At 43.3% G+C, this 24,380-nt stretch overlaps 1 protein-coding gene across 1 annotated transcript in view; it reads right to left on the reverse strand.

Moving 5' to 3' along the window:
* The window catches only part of LOC135156904 (uncharacterized), a 44,260-nt gene that overhangs the window by 3,306 nt on the left and 16,574 nt on the right, over window positions 1-24,380 (reverse strand). The window contains exon 3 of the mRNA XM_064110733.1: window positions 1-24,380. This exon is cut by the window's right edge and continues 12,039 nt beyond it. Within this exon, the coding sequence (XP_063966803.1) occupies window positions 1-24,380 (24,380 nt within the window).

Below are 24,380 nucleotides of genomic sequence, written 5' to 3' on the forward strand. Positions count from 1 at the left end.
CTCAGATCAGACATGGATTTGGTTCGTCGTCCAGCCATTGGATATTCACCTTCGGGCATAGATTGGTAGCTTGTTAAAGTTGTGGGAGTCCTGCGTGGAACCACACCAGACAGGGCAAGTTCTTTCCTGATAAGGCTCGTCTTCAGCTTAGAAGATTGTTTTCTACGTCTCGGTGCCTCTGCAGCCTGTGGGTCAGCATCTTCGTCAGAAGATGACGATTCGTCGACCCTCATTGTTGTCAGGTCCAATTCTCCACACACAGTCTGTGTGTCATCGTCTGAGTCATAAGTTTCAGATTCAGAGCTCGGTACACCTGGTGCCTTGTGGGGGCTTGTGTATGGCCAATATTTGGGATCTTCATGAAGATAGGGACTCTTGAAGTCCATAACTGCCTGCCATGATTCCGAATCTGTTTCCGAATCCGTAGTATTGACTTCAGATTCAACGTCACTTGGTGAGTCATCTGCTGGACGTCCCGGAGGTCCATCTTTAGGTTTGGCAAACCGAGTCCTTATTTTATCTACCGATGGCAGGTCGTATTCGTCTTTCTTAGGTCTGTCTGGTTCTTTATCCATCAGCCAACCATAATCCTCATAGTTGGTTGGCGTTGATTTACGAAGAAGTTCTTCCAGGCGAGTCACCATTGGAGTTGATTCAGATGAAGGCCGCGGCCTTCGATACATGATATGAGTTGGCTTCATTCCTGAAGAAGTAGATGTTAGTTGCGTCGGACTTTCTCCAGAAATTCCCAATGATGGAGGAATAGGTGAGCCCTTTTCATCGTGTTGTCTACCACTTGGGCCTTGCTCCCATTTCGGGAACTCTTGTTTACCGTAGAGAAGCTCCCTCGATGACTTAGGTCGTGATGTAGGGGGGCCTATTGCAAGAGAACGTTGTCTCGGGGTTTTGTTTTCTACAAGGTAGCTGACAAGAGTATTTTGATCTCCTGATGTCATCACTTTAGACAACCTGAGATCTCGTCTTATTTTTTCCAATTCATCAATTGGTGATGGTTCACTTTTATCTTCGAGGGAATCGGTCTCTGAGAGGTCAAGTGAATCTGTGTCATCAGGTTTCAGGAAGGTGATTGGTTGATAACTCATTTGAGTGAGAACACTGCTGCTTGTTGTCATTGATGTACGCGATAACGATTCGGTCATTAACGCGGTTGTGTATGTTGTCCCTGCAGTTGTTTGCTGAACGATAACCATTCGACAATTCGGTGGCATGTTACCCACGATAACCTGGCTGATATTTGAATGAGATTCTTGTATATCCGTATGAGTGTGGAAGGTTCTGCGAGGCCTGTACTGAGCAACGGGCTGCTCATATGTTACTTCACGGGATGGCTCAAGGTTGTTGATATTTTGGACCCGCCTGCTCACTTCAGTATCAAACAGGCGAGTTGATGAGTCTTGGGTCTGGTCATGAAGCCTGAATCCAGATTGTAATGGTCTCTGTGCATCTGGTGGTGTGACTGAGGTCAATCGTAGTGGTGTTTTCTCTGTTGACGGCAGCTCTATCGTCAACTTCTTGGGCTGTTTCAGTTGCGATGTGAGAGGTGTAACCATTTTCTCGACCGGTCGAGGTGACAGAGATTCCAAGCCAGGTGGTGTAGATTCATATTCTGCCTGTTGACTGTAGAAAATCACTGGTGAAAGGGACCGGTCATGTGAAGAAATTTTATCGTCTGGCAAGGAAAGTGGAGAGCCTGCTCCTTCTCTGGTTACTGGCTCTATCTGTACGATGTGATCAATACCATCCAATCGTTTCTGTGGTTGTACAGATCTGTCAATGTTGCCCATACTTCGGTCGGGTTCTATTGAAATGTTTCTGGTAGGCTTAGTAAAAGACTGTGATGGAGTGCTTGAGAACTTCTTAGGTGTATACATAGTATCCCGATCGCTTGTGGCGGGCGAAAATTGCATGCCAGTGTTTATGTTGGGTCTTTGTTCCAGTGGCTGCACTGCAAACACCTTTTGAGGGACTGTAGATTGAGTAACGCGTGACTCTCTAGGCAAATGAGTTTGTGAGCTTGCGGGGTTGTATTGCCTTGCAGTCATTGATGTTTGCTTTGAAGTGACATCATACTTTGCCTGCACAGTCTGATGGGTTTGCAGAGGTCGCATTATCACCTGGAGTGATTGGTGTACAAGTTCTGGTGATAGAATGCTCTGTCCGCCTTGATGCTTTACATGTGTTATGTCTGTCTGAGAAGCCGAATGTATGTTGTTCTGTTTAGCCGGTGTGGTTCCACGGTCCGCTGTTGTTGGATGAACTTGAGTCTTTGTTTCTTTTGTATCCGATCTGGTGGTTGATGTACCTCTGCTACTGTTTCGGATATGAGTCTGGCAGACCTCATCAATCTTCACTGGCCTCATTTCCTCCATCTGCACAGCAGCATCTTTGGTATCAATGAGCATTTCCGTTGAATTGTCAGTAGCCTTACTGAAAGGCGGTAAGGTACCTCGATCAAAAGAAGGCGGCTTGGTCTTGATGTCTGGCTCTTTCGGTTCTTGTAAACTCAGATTTTCTACCAACAGTTCCTTGACCCGTTCCTGGATGTATTCCTCTTTTATTTCTTCACGGATTCGAGGTTCAAGTTCTCTTCTGATTGTCACCTCCAAATCTTCCCGCACTTCTTCCTCAATATCATGTTTAATTCGAGGGGCAAACTCAACCAGTAATTCCTCTCGATAGTCGTCAAATATCTCCTCCCTCATCTCTTCCATGACTGTCTCCCTCATCTCTTCCTTAAACTCCTCTTTTAATTCGAGGCTGAGTTGGTCTCTTATACTAGTAGTCAGCTCTTCTGTCAATTCATCGATTACTTCTTCCCGCAATTCATGTCTAATTGTCCTCACAAGCTCCTCGCTTGGAGGTTGTTTCTCAGATACAAGACTCTTTTCGACGGACGATACATCCTCGTTCTCAGGAGCTTTGTGCTGGTTTCCAAAATTCCTCTGTTTGACATCGACCTGTTGCTTTTCATGCAACATGTAAGGTTTGGCTTCGACAGTCTCATTGAATTGTCTAGTTTCAACTGGAATCGTTGATTTAGTAATCATGAGTGGTCCCTGTTGAGGTTCGTGCATGGAAATAATGAATTCGGTTCTGATATCATCTCGCACTTCATTTATTATCTCTTCACGAATTTCTTCTATCAGTTCCTCCTTGATTTCCCGTCTCAATTCATCCTTAGCCTCTTTTCGAATCTCTTCTCGTAGCCTCATTCGTTCAGCATAGCTAATGGTCGGTTGTACAATCATAGGAGCTGCATCCACGCGTTGTACAATTGTTGGATGCACGATATCATCTACATGAACTTCCTGCTCCAGAACTTCGCCCTCTGCTTGGTTACATTTCTCATACCTTTCTTGCTTTCCAGCATGCTGATTTGAAAAACCAATGGTGACTGGATGTACTTCAGCACCTCTGTCAGTGAAATCAATCTTTCTCGGAGATGACGTTGAGTCATGCATTTCTGTTGTCTGTTGGACACTCATGTCAATAGGCAATTTCATGTTCAAATATTGTGATGACTGATTTCTATTTTCAGGATGAACCTGCATTGCCCTATCGAGTTCAGTTTTGAGGTTTTCTGTACTTTCATCAATTGTTGATAACTGAATTTGCGATTCCGAGTCTTGAACCTTTCTAACGATTATTGGAGAACTTGATGCATCATGAGAAGGAAGTTTTTCTGGAAGTGTCGAAGTATCCAAAGTCGAAGGTTTAGATTGTGTGGTGAAATCTTTACGTTCTGAGGACATAGTAACCGTTGTTTCATCACTCGACTTCCATTTGGCTTGCGAAGATTCATGAACTCCTGCTGGGGCAGCTTGAGTTGTAAAGTCTCTCGCATGAAGAACTATATTTGTAGTTCCTTCATCAACCGTTACCCTTCTTTCCATAACTGGAGAATTTTGTTTGTCAGAGAATGCTACATTACTGTATTGTGATCCATATTCAGCTGTTGTAGCTGAAATCTGAGTACTGAAATCCTTTGCATCAGCAGGCGGTTCTATCGTAGTGCTTTCGTTGATAGCTACTTTCCTCACTAAGACAGGTGAATTCAATTTTTCTGACACAGCCTTCTCTGTTGATTGGGATTCCATCTCGATGGATGTAGGTGTAACCTGTGTGTTGAAATCTTTTGAGTCTGTAGGTATAGGAAGAATGAGTGTGCTCTCGTCGGCCATGACCTTACGAATCAGAACCGGAGACGTTAGTCTGTCAGACGTACTCTCCTTGAGGGACTGTGAAGCTCCATCTGTTGTAATAGGTGTTGCCTGCGTGATGAAGTCTTTTGAATCTGAAGATGGCATTGTCGTACCCTCTTCTGTCACATTCTTCCTGATCAGCACAGGGGAAGTAAGCTTTTCCGTGGTGGTTGGCATTACTTGTGTATCAGAGTCTTTAGCATTAGACGCCATCGTGATCGTTACTTCATCGACCACGGTCTTTCGTTGGGTAACTGGAGAACTAAGTTTTCCTGATGAAGTTGGTGTAGCCTGTGTTGAAAAGTCCTTGGCATCTGTAGGAGGTGGTGATACCATTGTACTCTCGTCTGCAATCTGCTTTCTGATTACTGTAGGAGAACTTGGTTTATCGAATGAAGTTCTTATTCCTGATTGAGAAACACCATCTGATACAGTAGGGGTAACTTGGGTCGTAAAATCCTGAGGTTTAAGTTCTACCATCATTGTACTCTCGTCAGTTTTCCTCAGCAGTAGCGGTGAACTAGGCATGTCAGACATCGCAGCCTGGTCAGATTGAGAAGATGTGTGAGTAGTTATAGGAATGGACTCAGCATTAAAGTCTTTTGATTCGAGAAGGGCCACCATAGTACTTCCATCATTAACTTGTCTTCGGACAAGCACAGGTGAATTAATCTTTTCGATGATGGTTGGGGTTGCTTGTGTTGTGAAGTCCTTAGCATCTGTAGGACGTGGTAAAATCACTGTACTTTCATCTGCAATTTGCTTTCTGATGACTGTCGGAGAACTTGGTTTATCGAATGTAGACCTTGTGCCTGATTGAGAAACACGATCTGATGTAGTGGGTGTGACTTGAGTTGTGAAATCGTGTGGTTTGAGTTCTACCATCATTGTACCCTCATCAGTTTTCTTTAGCATTAGCGGTGAACTGGGCATGTCAAACATCGCAACGTGGTCAGATTGAGAAGATGTGTGAGTTGTTATAGGAATGGAATCGGTGTTAAAATCTTTTGATTCGAGAAGATCTACCATAGTGCTTCCATCAATTAGCTGTCTTCGGACAAGCACAGGTGAATTAATCTTTTCAATGATGGTTGGGGTTGCTTGTGTTGTGAAGTCCTTGGCATCTAGTGGCTGCGATGAGACCAATGTACTCTCATCCATTACCTGTTTCCTAATTAACACAGGGGAACTCATTTGATCCGTGAAAGAACTCTTTGGAGATTGCGAAACAGAATCTGACGTTACTGGGAATGCTTCCATTACGACATCTTTTGACTCGGCTGAAGCGATCGTTGTCCATTCATCGATGACATCCTTGCGTTGTAGAATAGGAGAGCTTATTCTATCGCTTGAACTTGGAGCCATCTGAATAGAAATGTCTTTGTCTTCTACCTGTTTCATTGATGTGCATTCATCAGACACTTCCTTCCTTGTAAGAATCGGTGAACTGAGCTTGTTAGTATTGGGAGACTTTACGTGTTGAGATGATTCATCAGTAACAGTAGGAGCAATTTGCGACATATAATCTTTTGCTTCTAATTGAATCATGAACGTGCTTTCATCTACGAAATCTCTTTCAACTTGGGATTCTACATTTGAGCCCATAGATGGTATTGTCGTGATCGATACATCCTCCGAGGCTATTAAATGTTGAGATGAATGGTCCCGGACGTCATGTTCAATCTGAACAGATCCGTCAGATACCGACACTTCTGTCATAGCCGTTCCCCCATCCAAAGTTTCAGGCGTCACCTGTGCGATTACATCTGTTCCCTTGAGAGAAGACTGAGTCGGAATATTTTCACGCACTGGTGCGGCCTGTGTAGTAAAGTCTTTTACATGCTGTGGTGGTAACGGAATTGTACCTTCTTCTACAACGGAAATTTTCCTTTGCAATATTGGAGAAGTATGAGTGTCCGCAAATATCTTTGGCATAGGCTGTGATGTTCCATATGTGGTTACAGGAGATACCTGAGCGGAACCGTCCTTCGATTCTGTCAGTTTCATGGTTGTACTTTCATCTACTGCAGCTTTCCTTGTGAATACAGGGGAGCTAACCTTTTCCGTTCTAATACCTTGCGAATACTGAGACCCAACGTCTACTGCGGTTCTGTCCACTGTGGTGCTATGGTCTAGGGTTGACTTTCTGAAAGATACGGGTGAGCTGACTTTATCTGATAAGAGAGCTGAATGGGATTGGGAGATGGTTTCAGAGGTTGGTACTGTCACTTGTGTTTGGAAATCATTTGCACTCACTTTCCTGACCACTATTGGTGAAGAGGCAGTATCACAAGTTTGAATGCCTTGATATTGAGAGGCATTATGAGAAGAAACGTCAAGAGGTGAGGATGGACGATCAGTATATATGTTGACATATTGAGATGACTGATCAAATAATTCCTGTTCAGTCTGGAATTTACTATCAGCAATCGGTACTGCAAAGACAGATGTGCTACCTTCGGAGATATCAGGAGCAACTTGTGAAACAACATTCTCCGTTTTCCGTTTAAACACGGGAGAGCTTGCCATGTCAGTTGTCATCTTTATATCTTCAACATGCTGGGTAGATGAATGAATAAACACCCTTGTCGTAAGATCGCTCTGAGTTGAATGGTTGGCAAGGACCTGGTGAATTTGACTTCCTCGGTCATGTCTCCATGAGCCTGTGGTTCCAGTTCCTCTCTCAAGTAGGGTTGGATGAATTTGTGCAGAAGCATCGACTCCCCATGTTCTAGGAATTTCAGCAAATTCCTGAATGACATTAATCTGTTGGATAGGAGCTTCATATGAGGAAACAACTGGTCCGTCCAAAGTCTCTTGCAAATTGTCAACAAATGTGTCCCAGGTGAATTCCTCTAAAGAGACACGATCAGATTGTGTATCCAAGAATTCTCCATCTTCGAATTCATCGCTAAAATCTGCAAATAACGGGTCTGTCTGTGTTGAAGAAACAAGGACCTCTCTCCGTTTGAAGATGGGTGAATTCCCTAGATCTGCACAAGTTGGCATAACTTGGACCGACATATCAGCAGCGTCTTGTTGTTCATACTGACTCTCTGTATCTGCATTAGTTGTAACACATTGTGCTGAGTTTGAACTTTGTTCCACTTTTGCCAAAGAATCTGCGTCTGATGACAGTGGTCTGATTACAGTGCCTACGTCGGCATTCTCTGGTAGAATATTGGCTAGCGATTCCTGACTTTTCATGTTGGGGCGGAATTGAGTTGATAAAGTTGATCGAACTGGTTTAGATGTCTGCGTGTCAGTAGTCTGACGGTACTGAACAAACGTACTGGTTTCTGCATTAACCATGACCTTTCGCTGTAGTTTTGGTGAAGTATGTGAGGATCCAGGAGGGCTACACTGAGCGGTTGATGTCGATTTAAGAACCGTTAGGGTAGAAATTCCCTCATCAACCATCATTGCATCAGCCTGCACAAAACTATCCACAGCTCTTGATGCATGCTGTGATCCCGAGTCTCTTGTTAATGTTGAGGGGTGTTCCATTCTGACCTGTACCTCACTTGACACCATTTGTCCTGAATGTGTTAATGTGGCCTGGTCGATGCTCAGGGGTTGAGACTGCTCACCAAAGTCCACGCCCGTTTGTACCGTTTCTGTGAATCCATCATCAGTGTTGGGAATGGTTTGCTGCTGGGAATCAAGACGAAGAGGTTCCAATAGTGCAGGAGTTGCTGCAGTCTGTTCGATCAGTGTTTCTGTGTGCCTTTCTCTGCCATCTTGCACATAACTAACTGTATTCACATACATAGGACCAAAGTCTGGCTCGTCAAACTGTACTGCAATCGAATGCATTTCTGTACTTGTCTGTGTTGGTACGTCGTCAAGATCGTCCGAAAACGGAGATGATGCTCTTTCACTATTGTAAAGTTCGGTTTCAGTTGACATGTCCACATGATTGGCTCCTCGAATCGTGATGGGTGCAAGCTCTTCTGAATGAGAAAGAATTTCAATTACCTCATCTTCCTCTATCTGAATGTCTGTCTGACAGGCCTTTTCCGACGCAGAAATTGGAAACGTAAAAGTACTTCCCTCATGAGTAGCTGGGCTTGTTCCTGAGGCACCATCGACCATTTGGACATCGACTTTATGTTGTGTAGATGCTTCAAATACAGGTGATTTGGTGTCAGGTATCGTGAGGGAAGATCGCTCTACCAATTTCATTTTTTGGGTGACTATTTCCTTTGACACTTTAGCAACCTCAGTTTGAGAAATTGCACTCTTCATGGCAGTTTTTGCTGTAGCTGTTGCTGAAGTTTTCAACGAGAGAGACGTCAGTGCTGTCGTGCTTTTGGAAATAACTTTGATGTCAGCTTGGGTTGGTTTTGTTGAGTATTGTGTTAAAGGAGATGGTGTTGAGTGACTCATAATAACTGGTGTGACTTCCAACATCTGGTGTGTCACTTCAGCTCTTTTAGGCTGAACTGAACTGTCTGTTGTTTCAGGTTTTCGTTGATTGGCCTGTGTTGAACCGGTTCTTAGCTGAACTTGAAGTACCTCCGTTCCTCGTTCAACAGTCTTTGGACCTGAAGTAGCATGATTAGCTGAATCACGGGAAGACCTAATTATCTGAGAAGACTTAGGAATCACATCCTTAACTGGAGTTTGTGCGTCCTTACTAATGGCTCGATGTAGAACCGGTGACGACGCCTTTGGTGAAGTATTTACTGCAGCTTGCATCTGAATGTCTGTAAACTTTCCTCCTGCTTGATCCATCCTGTCGATCTTAGGGTCAGTCTTGGATGTCTGTGAATCTTTATCAGATTTCTCATAGAAGATTTGAGAAGTCTGTTGAGCTACCTTTTGTTTTGTTTGGGTGTGCGACTCACCCATTTCCATTTCAAATTGAGTTGTTATGTTCATCTTAATTATTGATTTTTCCTGTGGTGTTTGAGATGCATTGCTCCTTGCAGGTGAGAAGATTGGAGAAATGCCCTGTTCGAGGTTCTTGTTGAACGTCTGGCTCACAGAATCTGTGTGTTTCATTTCATACTGGGTCCATCCTTCTCCTTGAGAAGCGTCCATATGTGTAGTTGTGTCTTGTTGTTTTACTTCAGTTTGAGACACAACATCTGTTGCCGAAGTTTCAAACACAGGCGTTTGGGACAGTTGACTCTGGTGCCGTGACAAAATTGGAGACGTTGCTTCGTGTTCTAAGCTCAACTTTGTTTGTGCATCCGAATCAAGCTGTTTGACACTTAATTGTGTCGAAGAATCCAAATTATTAAGTTCATGTTGTATAATCTTCTCATTTGATCGTCGTTCATACTGGGTGTTACTATCAATGGTTGAGAGTTTATCTTCTAGAGTTTGAATCATAAGATGCAACAACTTTACTTCGTGCTGTGTCATGACTTCAGATGTCGGAATCTTATTTTCTTCCATCGTTTGGGCTGCACTTTGACCTGTCAATGAAAGTACTGGTGATACTTCCTGATCATAGCTTGAGATTGCTGTCTGAGATTGACTGTCACCATACATCATCATATACTGAGTCATAGTGTCTTTAAGTTCTTGTGCAAGATGGGTTGTCTTTTCGACTACACTTGCCTCATATTGAGTAAAATCGTCTTCATTTGAGCATTCATACTGCGCTGAAGTACTTGATTTCAGTTGTTTTTCTTCTTCAACGGTCTGAAGTACTTGATCCGTTGTCGTTCTCATTGTGGTGAGTGAAGCATGATCCTCCTGACTTATCAAACACTGAGTTGTCGATTCTAAGAAGAAGCTCTCCTTTTGGGTGCTGACACCAGTTACCTGTTGCAGTGAAGTTGAAGTTGTTGTGTTTTCTGATTGAATATTCTCTTGCAAAGAGGCATCTTTCTGAATAGAAATATGTTGTGAAGAATTATCAAGAGTCTCAGGTTCGTGCTGTATTCCCTTTTGACCTTTGACCACGAGTTCCTCTTGGACAGTTTGCATTGTCGTGTCAGATTGGATGATTGAAACACACTGGGAAGCATTTTCCATTTGGCGAGCTTCTTGCTGACTTCCTCTGTCTTGTTCATCCTTCTCATACTGTGTAATGATTCCTTCTGATCTCACCTGAGATTGGGTTTCGCTATCACTACCAGTAGGGAATATATGCAACTGCTGATTTGCATGTCGCTGAAGTTTTGGTGATGATGCCTTATCGTCAGTGTCAATGACACTTTGGGATATGGCATCTTCTTGATTTTCTTCATGCTGTGTCGTAATATCCGTGGAATCAGGGCTGTATTGTGATGAAGTGTCATCATGTATTTGCTCATACTGGCACGACATTTCTTGACCTTCCACCTCAGATTGGGAAACTGAAGTTTGCAATTCTGATTCATATTGAGACATGCTTTCGATCATGGACCGTTTCGAAGTCTGCATACTTTGATGGGCAATGCTGGTATCTGAGGTTGAAGTTGTTATATCCCCCACTTCAACTGTCGATTGGGAATGTACATCACGTAGATCTTCTGTGTATTGTGTTATACTCTGTTCTTGTTTAAGGTCATATTGACTGGTGCCTTCTTTTCCTTGAACGTCAACCTGAGTATTCGACGTTTCCAGATCATGGAAATATTGTGATGATTCTGTTATGACAGTAACCTTCTCACCTTGTGTTTGACTAGACATGGCAGCTCGTCTCAGTGTAGGTGATGATGACTTGTTATCAGATACAACCACCAACTGGGAATTAGCATCTTTCATAGACATTTCATACTGAGTAACATTGTCTTCTTTGATAAGGACATGTTGTGTTGCACCATCTTGGTGTTTGGTATCATATACAGTGCCCGCATTTTGCACATCATTTTGGACACCAGATGTAACATCACTTGTGGGTACTTCGGAGACCTGAGTTGTTTTGGTAGTTAAACGTGGGAGAATCGGAGATGATGCTTGTTGCATATTCACGAATTCAGATTGTGTCGCATTTTCATGAAGAGTCTGATGAGATTGTGTTGAACTGTCAGTTTCGCTCACACTGTCATGACAGATTTGTGTGACGTCATCTTGTAACTTTCTTTCCGTAAATGATGCCACATTGTACCTTGCTGCTGCCTTGGATTTATCTGTCTGTGTGGAAAATCCAGTCATTTTTTTCGCAGGCTCGGAAGGAGTTTGTGTAATTTGGGTCAACAATACCGGTTGTACTGTAGCTGCAAGTGTATAGGCATTTGATGTTTTCGGGACAGTTTGGGAATCCAGGTTTCGTCTTATAGATTCATACTGCGTTGACCCTTCCTTTTGGTGGGGAATATGCTGAGACATGCCTTCCCTGGCGATCATTCTCTCAGACTGACAGGATATGTCAGATTGTCTTGGTTCATATTGGGTACCATTATCAGTCATCTTGAGGGGTTTCTCTGATTGGGTTTGAGCAACGCTGTCTCTCTGCGGAACGGTCGGAACTTGGGTATTACCTTCTGTCATCTTGGAGACGTGTTGTGCTGAGTTGTCTCGTGTTTCTATATGATGCTGCGATGATGACAGCGTAGTTGCTAGTGTAGGCGTCTGGGACGTCTGCACAGCGATTCTCGGTAGTATTGGGGATGATATTTGATCCGCCCCTGCAGTTGAGGTCTGGATTGGAAGGTCCCTAAGAATATTTTCATATTGAGTAGGTTTTTCTCCCAACTTGAGATCGTACTGCGTCGTGCCATCTTCATTTATAACACTTTGCTGTGTTGGGACATGAGAAGATGTATTGGCATACTGACTTGACTTCTCCATCTTCTTCTCCTCAGACTGAGAAGTTGTATCCCCTTGTTTTAGTTCGTACTGAGTCACCTCATCGCTTTTCAAGGCTTGCTTGGCTTCGGGAGTCTGAAGTGCCTGACTTGTGACACGACCAAGAATGGGGGAGGAAGCTTGCTGCTTAGTCTCAATTTTAGCTTGGCTGGCAAAGAGTTGAGTATTTATGACTACCTGTGTTGGAATGTCTTTTGCATCAGTTTCCTGTTGGGTGGTTGTGTCTTTCAAGGATGATTCATGCTGAGTAGTAGATTCTTGAATTATCGATGCATGTTGAGTTTCTATATTTGTTAACCCTATTTCATGTTGTGTTGAATTTTCTTGGCCCACACCATCATAATCCGTTCGCTTATGGGTTTGATTCAGAACATATTCACTGGATGAGTCTTTTGCCTTTACTCTAATTTGAGTGGATACTTCATCATGTTCTAGCTTGTGTTGTGTAAACTCATCGCTTGTCTGAATTTCATCGGGTTGAAGGGTCTGTAGTGCCTGACTAGCTACACGACGAAGGATAGGGGATAATGCTTGCTGCTGTGTTGCCAGTTCGATCTGACTAGAGAAAGGTTGAATTTCAACCAAGGACTGTGTTGTTATAGACTGCTGTTGAACTTGATAGTCTGTACCTTCATCTTGCGCATTTATTACGAGTTGGGTTGTAGTTTCAAGCCCTTTGGAAACATACTGGTTCATTGCACTTTCCATCTTATTTTCGTACTGAGTTGAACCATCCATCTTAGGTGGTGGTAATTGAGGTGCTGCATACTGGACGGGAGAAACAATTTCTCGAAGAATAGCGTCTTCAACAGGAATAGGATAGTCGGGCGTTTGAGTATCAGTACTATGCATAATCACTTCAGACTGGGATGGTCTGTCACCAGTCTTTGATTGGTATCCTGTGTTGCTATCCATCTGTTTGGGTTCATCCTGAGTCGCACTTTCTTGTGTTGCCATTTGATTTTTGGTCTGTATATCCTGACTGGTTACTCGACGAAGGATTGGAGATGCAGCCTTATGCTGTGTCTCGTTGACTGTTTGACTTGCAAATAACTTACTCTCAGATTCATGTTGAGTATATCTCCCTTGTTGGTCCTTCACATATTCGGTAGGAACATCCTGCACAGCTCTCTGGTATTGAGAAGTACTGTCGATACCTATTCCGATATACTGACAATTTCCATCAGTAACAACAACGTCATGCTGGCTGGTTCCATCTTCTAAACGGGTCTCATACTGAGTCACGGTATCTGTCTTTGTTTGGTCGTTCTGTGTTGATATATGTTGACCCTGTCTTCCATACTGAGACGTTGCATCGTTGGTTGAACTCTCATATTGGGTTGGGACAGTTGAAGCGGCGAACACGAACTGGGTTGAACCATCTGTTTGCTCTGGGATAAACTGCAAGGATGAATCTCCTTGCTCAATCTCGTGTTGCGTTAACTCATTTATCTTTTCAACTTCTGTAGACTTTGGTGTCTGCTGTGTTTCAGCATTATTTACACTTCTTTGATATTGTGTTTCACCTACTACGCCGGTGATATCAGATTGAGTCATAGCACCTTCCCTTGATCCCTCATATTGACTAGCACTATCATGTGTACTCCCCTCATACTGACTGCTCCCATCTATAAGACCCTTTGGTGTCTGCACAATCTGGCCCGATTTCGGTCGAAAGAGAGGAGACGCCGCTGTTTCCGATATCTTGACTTCATTTTGAGTTAGTGAGCTTTTCACATCTGCTCTATGTTGCGTGAGTTTATCCTTTGAAATTCGTTCTTGCTGAGTTGCTGTATCTTGAATTAAAACTCTAGTTTGAGTTGTGATATTCTGTCCACCTAACCCATGCTGTGTCGAAATATCTTCATCTTTTTTCTCATATTGTGTCGAAGTCTCTTGTCCGATAATGCCGCAGTGTGTCTCGGCATTTTCAGGTGCATGTATATATTGTGTAGTAGAATCTCCTCTTTTGATGTCAAGCTGGGTAGATACGTCATCATTCTTGAGATCATATTCTGTCAAAATATCATTCTGCAGGACTTCCTTTGATTTAGGAGTTTGAAGAGCCTGGTTGGTCACACGACGAAGGATAGGAGAGGACGCTTGCTGTTGACACTCTAGTTCCGTCTGGCTGACAGCCAGTTGGTATTCGAGTAAGGTTTGACTTTCAAACAACTGATTATGTACCTCATGCTGTGTTGGCCTTTCTTGTACATCCTTGACATGTTCTGTTGTATCATCTTGTTCTGTTTTATCATACTGAGACGCACTGTCAATACCCTGTAATGTATGCTGGGTCTGAGCACTCTCTCCTCTCATGTCAAACTGAGAAGTTCCATCAGTGACATCCTTTTCGTATTGACATGTTCCATCCTCTTGGTGCCTTTGGTACTGCGTAGCAATGTCTTCTTTCATAGTGTCATATTGGGTTGACATCTGCTCATATTTCCTTTCATATTGAGGATTTGCATCAATGGCTGAACTTTCGTATTGTGCTTGAGCAGGAGCAACAGAGAGTACTGACTGAGTCGAACCATCTTTTCCTTCATGAATAGCCTGTGAGGAAGAATCACCCATTTGAAGCTCGTACTGTGTCAATCCATCGCTCTTCTCGACACCCTTGGATTTAGGCGTCTGAAGTGCCTGATTGTTAACACGACGGAGAATAGGAGATGAGGCATGTTGTTGGGTTTCCAACACAGATTGGCTCGCAGTCGCTTGATTCTCTGTTATAGACTGGGTTGTAATTTCATGTTGTTGAATGTCATACTGTGTAGCTCCATCTTCCCCTTCGAGCTTATGCTGCACCGAACTTTCTTGCACCTTTAAATCGTAGTCAGTCGCGGTGTTGTCCATTATCCGTTCACACTGACTCGAGCCGTCTATCTTTGGTGGTGGTAAAGCTGGTGCTGCATGTTGGACAGGGGAAACAATTTCCCGCAGAATAGCTTCTTCAACAGGAATCGGATAGTCGGGTGTTTGACTGTCTGAGCTGTGCAGATTCATTTCATACTGTGTGGTTCCTTCAGAAGATAAAGTCTGGTATTGAGTTGGGACAGAATCGACAATCGTCACAAACTGCGAGGTTGAATCATTTTGTTTAAGTTCATTTCCTGTTAATGCATCCTTTTTCTCGACTTTCATGGTCGAAGGAGTCTGAAGTTCCTGAGTGTTTACACGACGAAGGATTGGGGAAGAAGCTTTCTGCTGTGTTTCTAAAACAGTTTGACTTCCAAACAGTTGGCTATCCACATCGTGCTGAGTTGGTCTCTCCTCTACGTTGTTGACATAGGTTGTTGTACCGTCCTGTTCCATTTTCTCATACTGAGACACGCTGTCAATGCCCTGTAATGTATGCTGGGTCTGAGCAATCTCTCCTCTCGTGTCATACTGAGAAGTTCCATCAGTGACATCCTTTTCGTATTGACATGTTCCATCCTCTTGGCGCCTTTGGTACTGCGTAGCAATGTCTTCTTTCATAGTGTCATATTGGGTTGACATCTGCTCATCTTTCCTTTCATATTGAGGATTTGCATCAATGGCTGACCTTTCATATTGCGCTTGACCAGGAGCAACTGAGAGTACACTCTGGGTCGAACCATCTTTTCCTTCATGAACAGCCTGTGAGGAAGAATCACCCTTTTGAAGCTCGTACTGTGTCAATCCATCGCTCTTCTCGACACCCTTGGATTTAGGCGTCTGAAGTGCCTGATTATTGACACGGCGGAGAATAGGAGATGAGGCATGTTGTTGGGTTTCCAACACAGATTGGCTCGCAGTCGCTTGATTCTCTGTAATAGACTGGGTTGTAATTTCATGTTGTTGAATGTCATATTGTGTAGCTCCATCTTCCCCTTCGAGCTTGTGCTGCACCGAACTTTCTTGCATCTTTAAATCGTAGTCAGTCGTGGTGTTGTCCATTATCCGTTCACACTGACTAGAGCCGTCTATATTTGGTGGTGGTAAAGCTGGTGCTGCATGTTGGACAGGGGAAACAATTTCCCGCAGAATAGCATCTTCAACAGGAATAGGGTAGTTGGGTGTTTGACTGTATGAGCTGTGCATGTTAACTTCATACTGCGTAGTACATTCTGATGTTGCAGTTATGTCGTACTGTGCCGACCCTTCTTGGCCCACATCATCATAGTGTGTCACTTTGTCATCTTGCTTGAAATCACGTTGACTCGCATAATCTTTTGTCTTTACATCGTATTGTGTAGACATGTCATCCTGTTTGGTTTCATATTGTGTGAATCCATCGTTCTTCTGAATGCCTTCTGGTCTAGGTGACTGAAGCGCCTGACTGGCAACACGACGTAGGATGGGAGACGAAGCTTGCTGTTGTGTCTCAAGTTTGGTCTGACCGGTAAATAGATCATTCTCTATGACTGCTTGCGTTGTAGATTCCTGTTGTTGAGTGTCATATTGTGATGACCCAGTCTGCTCATTAAGTTGATGTTGCATGGAGCTTTCCTGCGTCTGAGGATCATATTGTATCGTGGTACTAGCCGTATTTCTTTCATACTGACTCCAACTGTCTGACTTAGCTGGTGGCAAGTTTGGAGCAGCATGTTGAACAGGAGCAACAATTTCTCGCAGAATGGCATCTTCCACAGGAACAGGATACGCAGGTGTTTGGGTATCAGTACTTCGTTGTTTCAGTTCATACTGTGTTGTAGTTTCATTCATCTTCACTTCGAACGTAGTATCACTGTCTGTTTGTTTGAATTCATACTGAGAGGTGTTCTCTTGACTTGCCTTTTCATACTGAGTAGATATCTCAGCACCTTTCTTATCAAACTGAGTATACATTGTTCGTTTCGTTTTTCCTGCTTGGAGAGGGGTCTGAAGCAACTGATTATTTACCCTTGACAGGATTGGAGACGAAGCTTGGTTGCTTAGTTCATTGACTGTTTGATGTCCAGCTGGGCTAAGTTCAGCACTGCTTTGAGTGTTAGCATCTTCTTGCATCATCTCGTGCTGGGTTTCAGTATCCTTACCAATAACTTCGTATTGAGTTGTAGAATGAGACGTGTGGAAAACATACTGCGCTTCGTTGTCCTCCGTCATCTCCTCATACTGAGCAGACATTTCATCTTTACTCTGTTCAACTTGGCTTGTGCCATCAAGGTTTGAAACCTTACATTGGGTTGTATTTTGTTCTGTATGAGAGACATGTTGTGAAGCAGTAGTCTTCATACGCACTGCAACAGCAGGGGGCGTCTGGTGAATCTGATGAGATGCACGGAGGAGACGAGGAGAAGAGGCTTGATCAGAAATTTCCACAGTTGTTTGCGACGGAGATTCGGCAAATGTGGTTTTGTATTCAGTGAACTTCTTTTCCACTTTCGTTTCGTAATCCGTAGAAACATCTCCCAGGGAAAGGGCTATTCCAGTAGCCCTATTATCCAATTTGAGTTCATGCTGTGAAGCTTGATCTAATTTCTCGGTATGTGCTTGGAACGTTGTGGACGTGTTGGTAACATGTGATTGGTATTGAGTGATATGATCATATTGCTGCATCATAATGGGTGAAGATGCTCTCTGGATAGTTTTGACCTTGGTCTGAATATGTGATTCACGAATTACTTTCGTTGTTGTCTGAGACTCGTTGTCATTTGCCCGGGTAATTATTGGAGAAGACACCTTCGGTAAAATGGGCACTCTTTCGTATTGTGTAGAGGTGCTGGTCGTCATTCGAGGTGGTTCTGATTCCAATGTCACAATCTGTGGCACAATAGGTGCAAACTCCTGTACCACAGGAGTAGTGACAACAATTTCTTCTGTCAATGTTTGGGAACCAATGGACATGGATTGTGGTGTTAATGTAGAAGTTTCAGTGGCATTTTTACCGGCTGTCTGATTCCCTGAATCATCCAAGTTCACTTTGTATTGATTGGAAATATCTTCTTGTTCCACTCCGGATTGAGTAGTTATGTCTCCCATTTGGAAATCTTGTTGAGTTGAACCTTGAGCAATATTAATCCTGCTTTCTGTTCCTGCATCTTTCAATTTGAATTCCAACTGAGTGGCCTTGTGTTGACTCACTTGATCAATTTGCGTGCTAGTTTGTTCCCTGTGTTGTCGAAGCGTTTGCAAACTGTGATCTAATTTTGAAGTCATCAGTGGAGATGATGATTGATCGGCTGATGAAGAAAGGAACTGGACTTCGTTGTCTTGATTTGATGATATATACTGGCTAGCAGTGGCTTTTCTTTGTGTGTCATGTTGTGATGAGGCTTCTTTTACTTGCTTTCGTTCGCCACGAGTCTGCAGAGCTTGGCTCATTGCTCGAGGAAGCATGGGTGAAATTGCCTTCGCAATGGAGTTCATGAATGTCTGTGATTCTTTCCCGTGTCCAAGTAAATCACTTTGAGAAGAAACATCAGCAGCAGGGGTTTTAACGGTTGATGATGATCTTTGTTTTACATCATATGCCGTCTGATTATGCACATGGGAAAATGAGGGCTCGTACTGGGTCAATACCTCTAATGATTGTGTTACAGGTTCACTAATTGTTTGTGTATCTATCTTCACCATTTTAGGTAGTACTGTTGATGTTCCCAGTTCTGCAGTTGGAATCGCTGACTGACTTGATTGCTCATGATCAATTTGAGTAGACTGTACTAACTTCGTATCAACTACGACCTTTACTCCATCTGGCGTTTGTGCTTCCTTTACTGCAGAACGAGGTAACATTGGCGAAAATGCTTTCATCATGGTTTGCAATGCAGTCTGTGTCAATGATTCCTTCAATTTCACATCATGCTGGATAGTTGAGTCCCTCGTAGGTGTCTTCTGTTGTGCAGGTGTCTGGGATGGCTGATTAACTACATCTTGAACAACCGGTGAGGAAGACCTCGGCATCAATTTCGACATAGTTTGGTCATGGAAATCTGTGTGCTGGATGGGATCTGTATTGAATGCATGTTCTTCTATTTCATCAGCAGTCTGGCATGTGAAATCAGCTGTTTCCTGCACCATAAAGAACGGTTCATTTTCGACCTTTGCTTGTGAAATCACTACAATCTCTTCAAATGGAATATCCTCGAAGTCAGTTTGACATGTAGAGTTATTCAATGATGGCAGTTCAGTGTCATGCTGGATGCTTGAATCCTTTGTTGCAACCTTCAATGGAATGACTTGTAATTTTGCCTCGAATGTGTTTGGTTTTGCCTGGGTAACGGCACTGGATAGATTAACACCAGATTGAGTATGAATATTCGTCATTTGAGGCTGAGCCTGAGAAGGTCTGTGATCGATGTCAATAATTTTTGTTTGATCAACGCTTTCTAGGAGAGCAGTTTGGAATGTGCTTATGTACCTTTCCTCTGTTTTGGGCGTTTCTTGCTGTAATCCTGTTTCATACATAGTTACAGGACTCGTTGCCGATTGGCGGTCTGAAGTCGTTACGGGACTGGTCGCTGCTTGTCTATCAGAAGTCTCAAGTCCTGTTGTCTGTGACGAAGAGTCAGCTACCTCTGGCTTAAGAGCTGCAAGATTCGGCATAGAACGTTCCAGAGTAAGTTGAACCGGTTTCACAGCTTCTTCAATGATAGTTACCATCGGTATTTCAGTCTGTATAGATGAATCATTCATGGTCTTTTCAGTTGATGTAAGTTTTGTTTGATACTCTTTTTTCTTTGTTTGGGCACTTGAATTTGAGTTATCCACTCGCTGCTGGACACTTTTTTCTGCTGTAGATTTTCTTTCAAATATGGGGCTAGAAGCCGTATCTGTCACTTGCACGGTCGTCTGATTTTCCGCCATATCTATTTCGATTATACCCTGAGCCGGCACACTTGTCGTATATGCGGTAGCCATCATTCCAGCATTAGAAACTTCTGCTGAAGATGCATCACCACCACGGTCAGTTGTTTTCTGAGTATCTGTTTGGTGTGAAACTGCACTTGTATCTATTGTTTGGGTCTGACAATCTGTCACTGCTACAGGAGGCATCAGTTCAACCGGCGCATATGTCACCGGTTCCACAGACTGGAGATGAATTACTTCCTGGAGTATTTCAGATGGACACTCGTCCGTTTGTGTACCAGAAGCAGGGTAAGACGTAACTTCGGTCCATGATGAAGAGTCGTGTACATCTGTTTCCTTCGTCTGGGATACATAGTGATTAACATCAGTCTCCGTGCTGGTACTAAATGACTTCATTTCTGAAATGCGTGTCTGCGATACGATGTCTGTGCCAACTACATCATACTGATTGTCGCGGCTTTTCATTGTTGGGACATCAGTTTGGGATCCGATGTATGATGTTTCAGTCTTCGCTGAGAGGGTAGTACTTTCTAATGTTTGTACTGAGCCTGTCTGTGTCACTTCACTTCTCCCAAGTGTAATAGTAGGGGAAATAGCTCTATGTTCCGCCTTTTCAGGTACAGTTTGTTGGTCACGGTCTGAATGAGGCAAAACATGGGTAAACACTGTCTTGCTAGCTGCCTCCATCTCATCTGTCTGTTGTAGCAGTGTTGGAAACTTACTTGGAATCATTTCTGTATAACCTTCTGCACGGTGGACAAGGATTTGAGTATTCTTTTCATCATAGAACGATTCATACTGAGTCTTGGTATCGGCGGATGCGCTTGATTTAGTCTGGGTGGACTGGAGTGTGAATTTCATATCCTTTGTCATTGTGCTTCCTGCCAATGTTGACAGATGCGTTTGGGTAGGTTCAGTCTGACCGGGTGTTAGAAATTGGTGCGTGAAAGGTTTAGTTAGCACATTTGGCGTCTGTGAGACGGTATCTTCAGAAATAGGCCTCGAGATAAGTTCTTCATATTCTTGCTCCGTCAATACAACAACAGGGTCAGTTTGCATGTCTATTTCAATACCACTATCTGCATCCGTTTCAGTCTCCATGTCGTCATTATCATCAAATGACTTGATGATAACTGGGTCTGTTTGAATCTCAGCGTTGATGCATACCGGACGTAATGAAAACTCATAGTGTTCCTCTTTTTGTTGTTCTTGTTGTATGGGCTCAAAGACAGGCTGCTTATATTCTTTTGTTTGAAACCACCCATCTGTTTTATCAACTCCTGCCTGCATAGCCGATGAAGATCTATCGATGTCATACTGAGTCCACTTTGGCGACACTTCCATGAATGCTTGAGTAGAAGCTTTCCCGAGTCGCTGTTTCTCCGGCATTATTCCTCTTTCCACCGATGCAGGTGCTACCTGTACCTGCCCAAATACACGCTTCATAGTTTCTTGTGTAGATTGTTCCTTCAATTGAGTATGTGGAATCCATGTTGAAACTTCTGATACATCCGATTTTGCCTGGAATGCTGCATGCTTTGAAGCAATTCCATGCTGAGTCAATACAGATTCCAATTCAGTCCGAGCTGTATTGATTGCCTCTTCGAGTGTATCCGGAATTACTGTCAACTCTTTGTCCCTAATTTCGAAGGCTTTTTCGTATTGTATAGCCATATTCTTCATTTCTTGCAGGATTGGGCTTGCGCTGCGAGATATAGTTTCAAGGAGTGTCTGGATCCCAGTGTCTTCAGTCTCAACATCAAGATCAAATGCCATTTCCTCTGGTTTAGCAAGTGTTGGTACAACCATTTCTTCTCTAATTGTGTCAGTGATGTTTTTCTTAACAGCGTTAAGCAAGCTTTCGATATCCTCAAGTGTCATTTCAGTCATTGAAGATCTCTCATTCACGTCATTCGTAACCTGACATTCAGTGCTACTAAAATCCACAAGAGATGAATCAGTAAAGCCATCACGCATTTCAGGAGAGAACTGTGAACCCTCACTGTTTACTTTAGTTGACCATTGAAGACCAAGTTCCTTCAGTTCTTTCTCGTATTCTGCAAATGTTATTTTCTCAAGACGTTTTACTTGTGCCTGCATGGATGATTCAGCCGTTGACAACTTGTGTTGCGATGATGCAATAGAAGTTTCGACTTCAGCCATAGCAGTATGACCTTCTGTAAGCGCTGGGGATGCTTGTTGTGTCTCATCCTTGTCTGTAACATCTATTGACGTGGTAGCATCTGAAATATCTGGTGAAGATTGGAAGCAAGAAGCTTGAGTCTCTGTTACAAACTGAGATTCCTGCACACTCATTTCCTTAGCAACTGAAGCGAACGTTATTTTTTCCAGTTGCTCAATTTGCGTTTGAAGGAAGTGTGTATCAGTCTTTGGCTGGTGTTGAGTATTTACATTCCTGAACTCAGTGGGGAAAACTTGAGAAGGTTCATCCTTGGCTTCTTTAAGAATTGGGTCGTTTGATGAATCTTGAGTTTCACGTGGAACCGTCGTTGAAGATTCTGGGAAGCTTTCTACTACAGCATGACTGCCTTGATGGAGCGATGGTACCCTTGCTTGCATCCCAGAATAGTAATATTTTGTCTCGTATTGCACGGTCGAGTCCACGGTCACAGGAACAAAATCAATAATGGTTACTGGATTTGTCTGTGCCCCTGTGTTGATCATCTTAACAACTGTTTTGGGTTCTTCTTTCATTTCCTGTGTTTGAGACTGGTATGAATACAAAACTGTCTTTTTCGTAATGCTCGTCTCAGACTTTACAACTGGTTGCGCCAGTGATGACACTGAAGTGACGTTAGGATTCGCTTGAGCTGTTGCTTCAATACTCTCTGGATCAGGCTGAGTATTTGTTGCCGTTGTTCCAATCTCGTCCAGAATAGTTTGCTGTGTAAAGTCTTGTGCGACGACACCTGCAAACATTGATGCTTCCCCGATTTCAGCGAAGGCGTGAGCTGATGTTGAATCAGTTTCTGGCTGTATTTGGGCTGTACTTTCTGTGGTACTCGGTCGCTTAGGTGTGTTTGTTAATGTAGAAGATTGGGGCACCAAGAACTGTGACTGGCTATTCGTCAAATTCTTCACTAATGTATTGGAACACTTTTCATATATGACAGGAGCTATTTGAGCCTGGGCATCTTGGTATTCTGGTCGAACTTCCTCAGGTGTGGGCATATTTGCTTCACATGCTTTCTCTGTTTTCTTGGCTGATTCAGTATTGACCGAAGCATCTGTGAATGATCTGTCTTGCTGAATAATCTGTGATTTAAAGTACCTGGTGGATGTAGTCGTGTTCGCATGACGAATAACTGGTTTTGCCATCATTGCAGCTGATGCAGTTCGTACCGCCATCTGTGATGCTGTTTCAATCGTTTCTGGAGGCGACATGGTATTTACGGCAGTTACGGAGATCTTCTTAGAAGCGGTATTACTGCTTGTATTTTTAGTAATAGGTGACACCTGCAGAGTTGTATCACTAATTTTTACCACAGCTGTATTTGTACCACTTTCTGTGAAAGTAGAGGTTGTCTGTGTTTCGACATCATACATCTCAACTTGGAATACAACAGCGGGTAGTTCAACCTCAGGTGCATCTTCCTTGACTACATCTTCATTGATAGGTGAAGGAATGTCAGCTTGGCTCGATTGATCTTTCTTTTGGATAAACTCGGTATTCATTGAAATCTCGGAAGAAATGAGCTCACACTGGGTTTTCTGATTTGCCCTTTTCAAGATTATAGGATCCGTCTTCGATTCCTGTGTTGGTGTCTGGGCTGTCAATGAAATATTGGCCGTCTGAATCCTCATTTGTGAAGCAATGTTGGTCGAAGTGATGTCATAATGAGTTAGTGAGCTCGAAAATTTAGACTGAACAGTACTTGCACTGTGTTCCACTGTATTGGGCGAATTTTGGACTTCCAGCTCTTTTGTATTTGGTTCATGCATTGTCTGAGTTGGTTGTGTCACGGTACCTACACGATCGGTGTTACTAAAGCTGTCACCTAACGAAGGCTTTGCAGTTGCAGACACTGCTGTGGACATTGGTTTCACCTGAACTTTAAAACTCGACGTTCTCTTTGTATCAGTGTTGATTCCCGTTTCCGCACAGTCTGGCGCTTTTAGCTCAATCTGAGCTTGTTGTGTGAAATCGAATCCTTTCACAGCTGTCGACGAATATGAGGCTTCTGTGACAGGACGAACTTGTGCGGCAGAATCATCTGTGTTCAACTTGTCAGATTGTGATGAAGAATCACTGATGAGAGGCGTCTTCGTATTAGAACTCGAGTCCATTTGATCAGGCTCGATCTGTGATCCTGAATCTTCAAGCTCAAGTTTAAAGACGGGTGCAAATTCTACTGGAATCACCTCCTGCTTAATCACTTCCTCGTGCTTGATGTCAGGTATGTTTGCATTTGAAGCTTGATCGGACTTCCTCATAAGAATTGGCGACGTGGTATCATCTTGCGTAGCAGCGGAGATCTGAGAGCCAATATTCGCACGTTTTGGCAAAGGTGACGTATTGCTCATCCCGTCCTTCACAGGCACATTATCTGTATTTGAACTTGTATCCATATTGTCTGGCAAAGGTTCTTCAATTATGGCCTGATTAGTGAAGTC

This window comes from Lytechinus pictus, chromosome 15 (assembly GCF_037042905.1).
Source record: "Lytechinus pictus isolate F3 Inbred chromosome 15, Lp3.0, whole genome shotgun sequence".
NCBI classification, from domain to species: Eukaryota; Metazoa; Echinodermata; class Echinoidea; order Temnopleuroida; family Toxopneustidae; genus Lytechinus; species Lytechinus pictus.